The sequence below is a fragment of the Parasteatoda tepidariorum genome, chromosome 4 (genome assembly GCF_982258835.1).
Source record: "Parasteatoda tepidariorum strain Cologne lab strain chromosome 4, Ptep-v5.0, whole genome shotgun sequence".
In the NCBI taxonomy this organism is placed as follows: domain Eukaryota; kingdom Metazoa; phylum Arthropoda; class Arachnida; order Araneae; family Theridiidae; genus Parasteatoda; species Parasteatoda tepidariorum.
This window is the reverse complement of record NC_141758.1, coordinates 96,070,397-96,085,203: the sequence shown is the minus strand read 5'-3', so window position 1 is coordinate 96,085,203 and position 14,807 is coordinate 96,070,397. Positions and strand designations below refer to the sequence as shown.

The 14,807-nt window shown below is 32.3% G+C and overlaps 1 protein-coding gene across 1 annotated transcript in view; it reads left to right on the top strand.

Annotated features, from left to right (window-relative positions):
• Positions 1-10,248, top strand: part of LOC107454197 (uncharacterized) — a 71,963-nt gene extending 61,715 nt beyond the window's left edge. The window contains exon 3 of the mRNA XM_043045840.3: positions 4,617-10,248. Within this exon, the coding sequence (XP_042901774.2) occupies positions 4,617-4,876 (260 nt within the window). The 3' untranslated portion in view covers positions 4,877-10,248. The remainder of the gene's footprint in view (positions 1-4,616) is intronic.
• The last annotated feature ends 4,559 nt before the right edge of the window (positions 10,249-14,807 follow it).

Sequence of the window (14,807 nt, the reverse complement as noted above, 5' to 3'; positions counted from 1 at the left end):
TGTTTCAGACTCGTGACCTGTTAGAATATATAAATTACAGAAAACTCTTATGAAAAGTAAAATTAAGCTTAAATTTAAACGCAAATCACAATAATAAAACTTCCTAGAACATTTAAGCCTGTTTACACATCGCCTCGTAAGAATAACATAAGCGGAGGGATACACCCGAAGTCTTCTGAATTTCTTCCGATTTTAGAAAGCTTGCTATTGTTTACATTCAGTCAACCATCCATGAAATCTATATGTTTCAGATTGCAGCTACTCTCCATATTACGATTAGTAAGAATTCAAATCCCTTAAAGAATAAAGTAAAGTCGGACCTCTACTTAACGAAGTCGCTAAATCCCGTTAATAAGTTCGTTATATGGAAAATTCGTTAAATAGAAAATCACCATTTGAAATACTGGAACAACACAAAACAGGTTTTAAATTCATAAGCTCTAGACATAATTAAAATAGCAAGTGATGCATCTTTATGTTGTAAATTAGTATCTACTATTTATTTTTTAAATCTTTTATCATAAAAGAAATCTGCATGGAAAGCAAGAATAGAGCAAAACATTATAAAGTGTTACACTATCATGCTACATACATTTTCTACGAAAAAAAAACTGAATTTAGGCATAAAATTATTGCTGCTTTTAATATAAAAGTAATTTTAAACATACATTACCGCATGCGTTATTCAGTTTAATTGCTACAGATAAATAATTGTGCCAGAGTTTTTTGTTTGAAGTGCAAACGATAAGGGAAAGGGATTTTACTGCTTTCTCTAAAAGTAAAGTGGCTTCGAAAATAAAATGTGTAATTTAAGTTTGAAAGGTTCTGAAATATTTCTTGAAATAAGGAAAGTGGATTTCAAAGAAAAGTTCGTTAAGTAGAAAATTCACTTCGCTATGTGGAAATTTCAAATATGTTCTTGCTTCTTCGAAGAAGAAAAAAATCGAAAAATAGAGACATTTATAATATGGAAGTTCGTAAAACAAAAGTCCGACTGTATGTTTATTCAGAGATTTGATTCGAAGAATTTATTTATGTCTGTGATTTCGTAACTTAAACTAAACTAATCTAATTATCATATTTAAGATTAGGTCCTCAAACCATTAATATTGAAATCTTAGTCCGTGAAAATCTGATCAATTAAATCAAAAATTATAGAAAATGTTCCATTTTTTTGTTTTTTACAAAGTGAAAAAAAAGTCATTACAATGAAAGATTTAGATATTATTTTTTAAAAACATTAAAGGACATAATATTTATATAAAAAATTAATATGTAATAAGCGACATAATATATTTATAATATGCACCGAATAGCCATTACATTATGACCACACTGCTAATAACATGTAGGACCACCTTTAGCCTTTAAAACTGCTAACACCCGCTGTGGCATTGATTCCACAAGGTGCTGATAGATAGTCTGAGGTATTTGGTACTAAGCGCTCACCAAATGATGGTTCTGCAATTCCCTCACATTGCGAGAGGGTAGCGTGGCAGCACAAATTTGGTTTTCCAAGTAGGACCAAATGCTCTATCGGATTAAGGTCAGGTGAATTTAGGGGCCAAGACATGACTTGAAAGTCACTGGAATGTTCCTCGACGATTCGACCCTTATGACATGGTGCATTATCCTGTTGGTAAACATCATTCCTCGCAGGAAAAACTATTGCCATGAATGGGTGAACCTAGTCTGCAACTATGTTCAAGTAGCTTACAGACGTCAGGGATTGTTATAAAAGGATTATGGCTCCTAATGTGCCCTATGAAAACTTTGTTCCTGGGCGAGCCCATTGTTATAGATGGAGGGTGGTCATAATGTAATGGCTCTTCGGTGTACAATGAAAAAATTTCAAGGTTAAACATATTATTAATTTTTTTAAATATTTATATTTACAAAATAAATTAACAAATATTTTTTTCATGTCGTATATTTTGTGACTTTTTTTTTCTCTCGTTAAAACTAGTTCTAAATATACTTGATGTTAAAATTTAAAACACCATTCATTCAGATTCTTAAAATTTGACATAACAAGTGTCAATAACGTTTAAAATCACCACATATAAAAAAAAAATCCTTATTTTAATCGTTGAACAGCAAACCCAATTTTTTATGTTTACAGGGATGAGATTTTTCCGCTTTTTTCACTTTTATCACTTGAATTTCAGCTTTTTTGTCAAAAATTCAGATTTTTCTAAAAATTTCATTTTTTTTACAAGTATTCCGCTTTTTCAGAAAATTTACCGATTTTCAAAGAGAAACAGAAAATTCAAACTGCATAGCTACCAAACCTTTCTCATTTTTACTTATTTTAGCTATTTTCTCTCCGTTTACTCACAGCAAATAAGATTTTCGGAATTTTTTACCCGCCCTCCAGATAGATCCGATTTTTGTAGTTCAAACGACGCTGCTTCTGACAAGCCTTTTAGAGGTCCCAAGCCTGGAATCTGCTAATATCTCCATCTCATTCACACGATTTTAATATCAAACATAGCTTATCATATTTGCGTGTTGCGATTCTGATTCACGTGATTTGAGTATTGTATGTTGCGATTCTTATTTACGAGATTTAAAAATCCGATATTGTGATTCGTATTTACGCCTTTTTGAAAACCCATGTAGCGATTCATATTCACGCAAGTTTAAAATTCAATGTCTTGATTTGCTCATGCGGTTTATAATATCAAACATTGATTTTCGTATTTATACGTTATTTTAAAATAAGGCATTGGGATTCGGATTCACGCACTCTAAAAATTCATAATTCTTATTTATGCAATCTGAAAATTCCGCATCATATTCCTATTTATGCGATCTAAAAATTATGAATCGTGATTTGTATTTACGCGTTTTAAAAATTCTATATCCCAGTTTGTATTTTCTCATTTTCAAAATCGTATATCTAGTTTCATATTCATGTGATTTCAAAATCCATAATTGTTATTCATATTCACGCAATTTTAAGATCAACTATCGGGATTCTTGTAAGAAGTAAAATTTTTCAATTAGTTACCATAAGGATGACTGTTTTTCTAACTACAATTATTAGTATATGTAAGTGTTACAACATCAGGAAACTGGAAGGGGGGAATATATTCAAAACTTACATTCTGTGCTTGCAAAAAAGAAAAAATAGGATTTGTCACAAGATGTTTGAAGATGGACTAACGACTAAATATAGCAAACATAAAAGATATAGCAAACAAAAGCAATCACTTAAAAAGGGATTTAATAATTTTTTTTTTTTTTGGGGGGGGGGGGAAAGAGTTAACTCATCATCAAAATTTTATTTATAATTGCTGTTATTTATGCTATAAAATGCAAAATTCTTATCAAATAAAAGACAATTATCTAAACAGTTGCTGATTGTCATGTAATTTTTCAAACTAAAATAGCAATTTTTGTATGTTAAGGAGTTACTATATATTTCTACTTCACTGTTATTGATATGTTTCAAAGGGCTCTAGTTAGATTAGACTATAATATGAACATAGTGATTCGGTCCATTGTTAAAGTTTTTTTTTTCCAATATAATTTAAAAAGTAATATTACTGATATATTTGCTATAAATCACATAACAGTATTTATTAAAAGAAATGAAATATTAATGTATATTCTCAGTAGTTTTAATTTGCTGAACCAGGTAGTTTTTCAAGTAATAATTGTCTCTTATGTGAACTGAGGAAAAATATAATTTCCAGCTTTATTTTTTCAATTGGTAATTTTTATTTTCACTAAATGTTAAGTATCAATGTAATCATTTATATAATAATAGATTAGTACCAATTGTATGTCGACACATTATTTATTACCTTAAACTGTCTGAAATTTATTATTAAAGGGTTGCGCTTGCGTAAAATTTACTATTGTGGAAATTCAGCTTTTTTGCCTTTTGGCTAATCTCATCCCTGTGTTTACGAACGACTACTAATGTTTAACTCCGTACCCTTGTAATTTTGATAGAAACCCGCGTTTGCGTTACATGGAGCGGAAAACCACGACACCCTCCCACGGCTAGTCTGACGGCAAGGGGACTCTAACCCATGATCCGTCTACCCAATGCCTCCAATAACTGAAAGCTTCCACACGGTTTCTTATAGGTTGTCCGATCAGACCACTATGAAGGTAAACCAGTTTATAAAAGAGCCATTTAATAAAAATCTAGTGGTAGCAAATATATGTCTAATTTATGAATATTATTGGTTTGTGTTATTTGCTTGTCAACCACTATAGCTTAAATTCTCAAATATATATGATAAATTTCTTTCAATTATTTTTAAAATAGAATTTGGATACGTGCGCACAGCTGATTCACTTTTTAAATAGTCTGCGCAGACTATTTGAAAGTAGGCTTTCTGATGTAGGAGGTGGTGGTCTACCACTGAGGATATTTTTACGTTAGCACTGTGGTCAGTGCAAGCCGAATGCGGAATTCGTATCGATCAGCCATTGCTGGGATTCGAACCCGGTTTACCTCATCGGAAGTCGAAAGCTCTATCCCCTGAGCCATCACACCTCAAACCAAATCCTTACAAATATAATAATCTGTAAATAGAACTTTTTTTTTAAAATTACATATTGACTAAAATATTTTAACATAAGGTATTTTATTTTAGCTCGCCGGGAGGATTTCGAATTGAAGAGAAAAATGAATCGTCATCAAGAAGCCATGAAAGTGGCCATTGCCAAAAAATTACTCTCGCAGGAGGAAAACATTGAAGAGGAACTGGACGCTAACACAGAAGACGATGCCTCTGTGGCCAGTGAGGATGCCCTGGAAAGTACTCGTGGTGAAGACGATAACGATTATTATTACGCATCCGCAGACGATATTACGGAAGATGATATAGAACAGCAAACGAACTCAAATGTGTGATGATTGAACGGCGGTCTGAGAGACCCGATTTAGTCACAAATATTGTTTATAATTTTGCTGTTGCCAGATTTACTTTCAAACAATTTTTTAATTTTCCAGTTTAGGTTATTATATTGTCCTAAAAGTGTAATATTTTGCAACGTTTTAAATTCTTGTTATTTCTGTACTGACAGATGTCATAAGCTTAATTTTTTTTAAATACAAAAAAGAAAGGCACTTTACAAAAAATAATTTTCGAACATTAAATAATTGTGAAAGATTTTTGTATTGATAATCGTTGGGTTGAATAGATTATATCATTTCATACATTTATGTAATAATAAATGTTTAACTTTTATGTCATTAGTAATAGCAATATGTTGACCATGTTTTTTTTTTGTTGTTGCTGTATCATGTTTAGACTATCAGACAGTCAAATTATTTATGTTTAATTATGACTTGATTGATGCAATCATAACTTATCAGTTGAGTTGAACGAAACTGATATAGATTTTGATTTAGTCTCGCCAGAAGAAAGGCCGTTCATCAGCAGGTTCATCAGGCGTCAGACTTTATCCCCCCGCAATTAGATCAAAAGGATGTATAAAGTCTTTTAAGATCAATTAGATACGAGTTTAAGATCACAAGTGTCATTAAAAACTAACTTGGCCAAAGTGTCATATGCGAACTTATGACACACGTGCAAGTATGTGCCATTTGACATGCAACAAGCGAGAAGTACACATTAAATCATTTTTTTTGCATTAACATTCACTGAAAATAGGTTTTTTACATTAACATTTCAGTAATCTATGATTTTTGCGAGCAAAATTTAAAGTTATTGAATTAAATACGTGAAGGAAAAAAATGAAGTACATGATTACACGAAACATATTACTAAATTGTAATACATTACTTATCCATAAAACAAAGTATGTGTAACATGCATACACATTCCACTTATTGTATATAATTTATTTAGGTTGTAAACCCTTCAGGGATTGTAATCTAAACAAATTATAATCAATTAGATGTAACATCCAATATTTCAAAATTAATGTGATAAAGGGGAGAGTCGGGTAGCCCCTCTCACTTAAGGAGTATTTTGCTTATATTTCTGTATAATATTGAGTAATAATCAATATTTTTGCATGTTTCTATTGTTTTATCATCTAATTAAATAATGCAAAAAGAATGAACCAAAAAAAGAATAGTTTAACTTAAAAAAATAGAAATTTTAAAAAAACACGTTTTTCAGCTCTTTTCAAAATGTTTCGGGTAGCCCCGCCCAGTTACAAAAATTATGTTTTTTGACTGTTTTTTCAGGTGTAAACGAAAATGATCAATGTATTGACAATAGGTAAACCACGTTTATTATTTTCATCACAAAATTATTTTATTTATTACATATTTATATACTTTTAGTGAATTCTATCATTTAATAACAACAATATTTGTTGTTAAAAATGCGTATAACATTTACATTTGAAGCAATAAAATAATAATCTTTGCAACCGTATATTTATCGATGAAATAAAATTGGTCGTTCATACTCGACATTAATGTGAGCGGGGCTACCCGAAACCCAATTTTTTTGTAAATTTGTAATTACTCGAACAATTTTTCGCATATAGACTTCTTTCTTTGTGCAAATTAAACTTAAGACTGCATACTTTAATGCTGTATGTATAGAAAAAATTATTTTTTTAGTATTAAAATGAAGTTTAATCAAAACATTCAACCAATTTTTCTTAATTTCATGACTACTGTATTCAACATATTTTTAAAACTATTGTTTACCATGTTAACAACTGCATAAATACTTGAAACTTTGAAAATAATCTTTTTTCAATATAACAATTAATGTCCGATGGCCCATTGACTTGAAAAAATATTCTATACATATGAAATGGACAGTGGGAGGGGATACCCGCTGGACGGGGCTACCCGACTCTCCCCTATATATTTTTGACCAAGAATGTGGTGATAAACTTTTAAGTTAAAAAAAATTTTCTGTAAGGAGCATTTTAAATTATTGTAACAAAATATCCCCATTTTATTATAAGATTTCTATTATAGATGGGCTTTATTTAATATTTGTGAATCTTTTTTTGTTGTTTGTTTGTTAATATTTCATTTGGTAATAATTTTGTTAATTACAAAATACAGATTAAATTAAATAATGAACATAAAATAAAAATTAATGCATATTAATGGAATGTGAATGCATATTGTAGATCTTGTTTGTCCATGATATGTTCATTTGTGTACAGTCATTAATAAAATTTAATGAGCCATTCTGTAGGCTCATTAAAATCTTAAATTATATACTTGCAATGCTTAGAAAACAAATGTTTAAAATTTACTTTGTTTTTTAAAAAAAAAAAAAAAAGTATAATTATGACAAATGTTGTTAATTTTTTGTGAATTGTGAGAAATATATATAGATTTCATACATTGAAAAATAAAAATGTACATTTGTTGATCAACAAAAAGATACATGTATTTCATTATTGCATGCAATGTTTCGAGAAATTCCATTCAATAACTTATGTATTATGTATGATAATTATGTTATCAATTTATAATTTAAAACTAATAGAATAACAAAATGTACTTGGCACTTCACAAGGACTCATTTCAATAACATGCAATTCATTATACATTTTTTTTGAAAAATGACCGTTTTTGATTCTTATTTTAACAGAGCCCGCGTTCGCTACCTCGCCAAATGCTATCGTAATCGTAAATTTGGCGAATAAATTTGTGTTTTGGCGAATGGTTTTTTGCCACGGGGAAAAAAAATTACTTTTTTTAAAAAATAAAATTGGAAAATTTGCGAGTGGAAAGCTGGAACTTTCGAAATTGGCGATTAGTTTTGATATTTGGCTAATTTACTGACGAATAATTTGAAATCCTTAGCGTGGGGCCCTGATTAAGTATATAAAGCTATGCACGTAGAATATATTTGACAACTTATTTCCTGGCAAAATTTAGACTTCGTCCGGAAATAAGTGGGTTTTTTTCATACAAAGTTGGTTTTTTTTTTTTTTTTTTTTTTTTTTTTTAAGGCTGTGTTGGTTTTAAATACAGAAGCGTATTTTCGTTTAAATATTCCGAAATAATTAAAACAGGAATTTTTCATATAATGTTAGTTTTGACTAATTTTAAATAGCGATTTCTACATACATTACGCTTACATTATATAGAGTGTAAGCATTAAATGTCACCATTAATACGCAACTTAATAAAACTTTTATTGAAAACGTATATTCAAACTGTTTACATGTTCAGATGGGAAAATTATTATTTAAATAGAAATTTTCCTGAATTTCAGAATTCTCCTAGTTTATTTCCTATTTTATAACATTCCCTAAAATTTAGTAAAATTCCTCAAAAAATTCGTATTGAATTACGATTTTTGCGTAGATTATTGCTTGCTTGAATATATAAATAAGTGTTGCTAATGCATAATGAAGCCAACCTCATTTATAAAAATCAATTTAAAACTTTTTTTTTGTTCTAAAACGTTTAGTTTATTTTTGTTCAGAACTCCATTTTTTAAATTAATTAAATAATCTTTTAATATCTCTGATAAATTAAATGCTTATTACTATTCAAAATTATGAGTAAACATAATGCAAAACATTTCAAGTTCATTTAATGTTAATCATAACTGGAACAATATTGAAGTTTTTCTATTTTGATGACTATAAAAATCCCTAAAATTCCCTATGTGTAAAATATTTAGTACATTTTGCGACTATTATCATGAAATTTATATTATTTCGTAAAATCTACTGGATTTTTTTTCCTGTCCATGCTGACAGTTATGTTGTAGATTACAAAAATTACAATTAAAATCATTATTTTCTATTTTATATAATGCAATGAAAATTGATATATCGTTTTCTTCTAAAACCATTCAGAAAAAAAAAAATTCTAGGATGAATTTCTCTTTTGCTTGAAGAAATTCTTATGCTCTAGTTGGAATACTTCTAGAACAATTTTTTCACTATATTCTAGAACAGTGGTTTCCAACTGGCGGCCCGCGAAGCTTTTTTTTGCGGCCCGCAAACTAAAATATATTAGTTGTCATTTTTTTAGGACAATTTTCGTAAAAAATCTATATGGTTTTAAAATACTTTTCTCGTTAAGAAAAAAACCTAATTTCTTCGTTTCTGTGTAATTTAACACACCAACGGTGCAAAAAAATTTATTTCTCAGGTTTTGCATCCAAGAAAATATTTATTCAAATACAAAAATAATCGTGTATGTTGCTCTTTTTCATTTCATTTTTTTTAATATTTTGTGAATATAATTTAGCATGTGCGTATCAGAAATTTTCTCGAAGAAATTCTCCGATTTAATTTTTTGAAACCACTCATTTTGGACTAAACTATTTACACACACATTTTTAAATTTTGTAAATATCTATTTTCTGGTGGTTGCAGCAGATTAACCTCAATTTTCTCATTGAGCATTTTGGGTGGTACTATGTAAGTTTTAATACCAACCTTTTAAAGTTTTATATCTTAACAATTAGACATCTGATGCACGTTACATGTTTAATACATAGGTGCACATTAAAGTTATTGTAGCCCGAATTTTTTAATATGCAATTAATTGTTTTTAAAAATCTACTTCTTATTTTAATTAGTAATTCAATACTTTTGTTTAGTACAACTTGATAAAAATCTGACAGTAATATTTAATGTTCCTTTAAACATAAAAGAGTCTTATATAAAATTTTGATAAAGTTGCTGCCTGTCATTTGATTTGTGTTTTTAATTGTGACCCCCGGCCTCATGTAAGTTGGAAATCCCAGTTCTAGAACAATTCAAAAAGGATTGCCATAAACAGATTTATAATTTGGTAGCTAATTTTAATTCAATTGACCTTATACCTTATAGCAAACTTCGTATTTTATCAAATGAATACCTTTTTATTAAATCGCTATTTCGTAATTAAACTTTCATTTACCCCTCCCTCACTGTTAATATTATGTAAAGTATTTTCACTCTAATGCCAGATGAAACAAAAAAGCGACACTCTCGCAAAAACTATTTCAGAGCCACGCTGTGTTAAAAAGCTCAACTAGTAGTTAATTATTGACTCCTAATCAGGTTTATAAAATTATAGGCTACCTTATCTTTTACATTTTTGTGCATTTTATCACAAAGAAAAGAGTTTTAAATAGTTTATGCGGAATATGTATTAATTTGAATATTCTGGTTTTGTACATCTGGCAACTTAGTGTACAGTTTATGTTTTGAAAACAAAAACTATTTTCTTGGGACTTCCAATGAAACAAAAAATGTTATTAGTGACGTCTTTTGTATGTTTTATTTGTATATCTTGTATAGAAATAAATTTGAAAGAAATGTATGGAATATATGTTTATGTGATCATTAATTTATTTTGGGAAAAAATTAAATGGAAATATTTTATATTTTAAAAACCTCGGTTGAACAGTCGACCAAATTTTAAGTTTACGACTACCAATGTTCGACTCCGTATCCTTGTACTTTTGAACCCAATCTGGAAGACAAGGGAACTCCTGGTTCAAGTATTTTATTTTATAACCGCCGTTGAACAGCTGACCCAATTTTGGGTTCATGGCTACTATTGTTAAACTGTTGTTGTTGCTGTTGTAGTTCATTTACGTCGCACACAATGGGCTATTGGCGACGGTTTGGAAAGCATCCCTGAGGATGATCCGAAGACATGCCATCACAATTTTGATCCTCTGCCGAGGGGATGGTACCCCCGCTTCGGTAGCGCAACGACCTCCACGCGAAGTCGAGCACTTTAAGGTAGAACAGTTTAACGAGGACCAATACCGCACGCCCTCGGTCCCTACGAAGACTGATCCTAGTGCTCACCCACCCGCACACTGACCGCAGCCAGTGATGCTTGACTTCGGTGATCTGCTGTAAGCCGTGTCCTTACGATCAGTCCACTGCGGGACACTATTGTTAAACTTCGTAGCCTCATAATTTTGAACACAGTCCAGAAGACAAGGTAACTCCTGGACCAAGTATTGAGAAAAATTTGCCTTCGTGGAGGACTTTTTGATGGAGCTTACTCGCATTTGCGTTGCATGGAGAGTAAAACCTCCCATGGTTAGGCTGGCGGCAAGGGGACTCTAATCCATGTTACGTCTACCTCTAAGGATAATTTACGTTAGCACTGTGATAACTGCGAGCCGGGTGCGGGATTCATATCGACCAGCCATCGCTGGGATTCGAACCCTTCGTGGAGGATTTTTTGATGGGACTAACCCAAATTTACATTACATGGATAGGAAAACCTCCCTCGGTTAACCTGACGGCAAGGGGACTTTAACCCATGATCCGTCTACCACTAAAGATATTTTACGTCAGCACTGTAGGGGGTGCAAGCCCGATTCGGACTTCGTATTGGCCAGCCATCGATGGGATTCGAACTCGGTTCACCTCATTAGAAGGTGAACGCTGTATCCCTGATAATCCCCTCTATTTCCTAATACCATTAAATTGCAGTTTGTTGTTTTTATGAAGAAAGAGCATATTGCCTTTTTTTCTTCTAATAATACGCTACTGCTTTAAATAATACCGAAACTAATTGGAAACTTCAAAAGGCCAAAAACAATTTTTTGTAATAATCATAAGAGTGAACAAAAAATCATAATTTTATTTCGATGAGTTTTTCCTTTATAGCAAAAACTCCGTCATTTAAAACTTTTTGCTTACTCAAAAAGCTAATTTTTAAAATTTAAATAAAATGAATCTTCAAACTCATTTTCTTCTTACACATAATCCAACAAACGTAGCAGCAACAAAAAAGGAAAGATGTTTCTCAACAATCCAAGGATTATTAAAGATATTTTTAGTCAGAAAGATTTTACGTATATTTATAAATATACTCTATAACAAAAAAATAGACGCACCAAGAAGGAGTTTGAAAATTAGGGGAGAACGAAAATTGGTGGATAGGAAGACAATGTATAGAATAGTAAATGATTAAAATTTCTGAGCAATCGAATAATTTATTGCAGAGTTACAGTAACAAGTTCAATAAGGTGTTGACCCGCCTCTAGCCTGGATACAAGCCTGGATACTTTATCGGTCTATGCCACGCCGTGTGGCATAGACCGATAAAGCTCCCGGATGGTCTCTTGCGGTATTTCCTGCCAAATTCGATCCAATTGTCGAACTAGGTCATCAACATTCCGTGCCAGATGCAATCGCCTTCCCATCATATCCCAGACATGCTCGATGGGAGAGAGATCTAGTGATCTGGCATTTCAAGGAAGAGTTTGACAAGCTTGCAGACAGTTCATAACAACACGTGCCGTATGTGGTCTGGCATTGTCCTGCTGAAAAACCAGCCCAGGGCGCTGCAAAAGGAACGGTAACTAAACAGGTCTTAGGATGTCGTCGATGCACCGCTGTGCAGTAAGTGTACCTCTAATGACGACCAAAGAGGTCCAGCTGTCAAAGGAAATGGCGCCCCAGACCATAATGCCTTGTTGAGGGCCGGTGTGGCGTGCAATAGTGAAGGCAGGATCCCCCTCTCGTCTCCAAACACAGCTTCGATGATCGTCAGGACGCAGTTGGAAGCGGGATTCGTCGCTAAAGACTATACGTCCCCAGTCGGCATCATTCCAGCCTGATCGAGCGTCGATTTTACGCGTCTTGGTGCGTCGATTTTTTTTTTTTTTTTTGGTGCGTCGATGGTTTCATAGGCATTTTTTCTCGCTGAATTGAATGAAACTGATTCAGAGACGATTTAACTAATTGTTAAGGCCGGGATAACCTGGTTGGTAGAGGACTGGGCCCAGGTCCAAGAGACGGCGGGTTCGATCCCAGCTAGCTGAAGCCTCCCCGTCGTTTAGTAAATGGTGACTGATGCACGTTAAAGCTGTCGAGTCACACAATATCCTCCATGTTCCCATAACCAATCATATCTCTGGGGGTGCCGATTCTGGAGGTTCCTCGTCTTCTTGATTGGTTCAAAATTGCAAAGCTACGGAGTAGAAAGGCTTGCGGCTGAGTAGTCGTAACCCCAAAATTGGGTCGGCTGTTCAAAAACGGTTAAATAAAAATAAAATAACTAATAGTTAAAAAATTGAAATAGTACGGTTTTTTTCCACAGAAGTACAATTTTTGCAATTTACGTATCTGACATTGTTATCCAACCAAGTGAGATATTGTTTCCGAAGTCATTTTTTACGTTTAATTTACTATTACGAAGTCAAAATGAAATATATATTGGCAAGCATTTTTGTGTATAAAAAGTACTACTTTCGGTATATACTTACCTTCCTATTTAGGGGTTATCGGAACATATAAGGTATATTTCCCTATGAAATTTTGTTTCAACAATATATTAATGTTATTTGCACAAAAAATAATAATTGTAAAACGGTTAATAAGAGACCAGACACTGATTTAAATAACTTGATCTTAAAATGTAGGGCAGAATTACGTTATAACAATAAAACAATTATCTTAATTTTAAACTCGTAATAATAATAATTAAAAAAAACAATTATCTTAATTTTAAACTCGTAAATTAAAAGCGTAATAATAGCAGTACAGTAAAACTCCTTTAAAGTAAGAATACAAAAAATAACACCTTTATAACTTTAATTAATTTTATGCTGATGACAACCAAAACAATATGGAAATGAACGAGGAAAAGCTGGATCCTACCACGTGATTTTCCGGCCAATTAATATGCACCGATAACAATGGAAAACAGCGACACCATCACTAAATTTTTATATTTATACGTGAAAAAGCTTTCAATGAAAAAAAAAAGTTGAAATTTTTTTTTTTTTAAATCTTACTGGACTAAAAAGAATACGTAGGGGCAAAAAAATCTAATTCCCCTGACCGCATCGATAACATTTTAATATCAGAGGAGTATTTCTTTTACGAATATACGAAATTACTCATTTTTCCATTTGAGAGTCATGTAACTAAAAAAAATAGTGCGTGGAGTCCCTCCGCGCGGAAGAGGTTAAACTTCGTAACCTGCGACGTTAATTGTAGAAGAATCAGCAGTCGTAGAAGGATCACTAGTTCTATTCAACGACTCTTTTTCCTGCTCCGCTCGCTTCCGTGCTCTGTAATAACAGTAATATTGTGCATCTTTCTCTCGTGGACCTCTTGAACCAGTGGAAGTGCTTGTGGTTGCCTCATCGTCTCGCCCTGGAAAATGTATTTGTATTAATAATGTACTAGGAGGCTTCGCCCCCTGCTCGCTGGCGCTCGCCAACCCCCGGAACTGCTTTCGCAGTTCATTTCGGATTGCTTCGCAATCCGATGCTCGCTTTGCTCGCTCATTGGATACGTTCTTAACGTCTAGCTTTTGTATACTTTTTTGAACGCTGAAGTTCCGAAAACTTTTCACTGTAGAAAATTCTAAACCTGTGCATGTCAATATTAATTTGAAATTGAAAACAGTTCGCATATTTTTCTTAATCACACTATTCTAAATTTCAGTTGTTGAGAAAAGTAACTGTTGTAAGTTTTGTTTTAAAGTCTTTCCCACCAGAGGGCTAAAACCATGTGTTGTAAAACAATATAAAATAGTACTGAACGCCGGATGTAAAACATCGGCTTCGATGAAGATAATTTTGTGAGAATGTTTTTGATAATTCGGTGAGAATTCACCCGATTAGACATATTATGCTCACTACGTGCTCTTGCGCGCCGAAGCCTATCAATTAAAACGTATTAGCGTTTTATATAACATGGATTAGCCATATGATGCTCACTACGTGCTCTTGCGCGCCGAATCCAATCAATTAAAAATGAAAACTGTTGCCAGCGCGAGAAAAGAAATATCATCGGTTTTATTGATACATACGTACGTATTAGCGTTTTATATAATATAGATGTGAATGCGTCATAATGTGATTTCAACAGAGAAAACCTAACAATCAATTGATATTCACAAG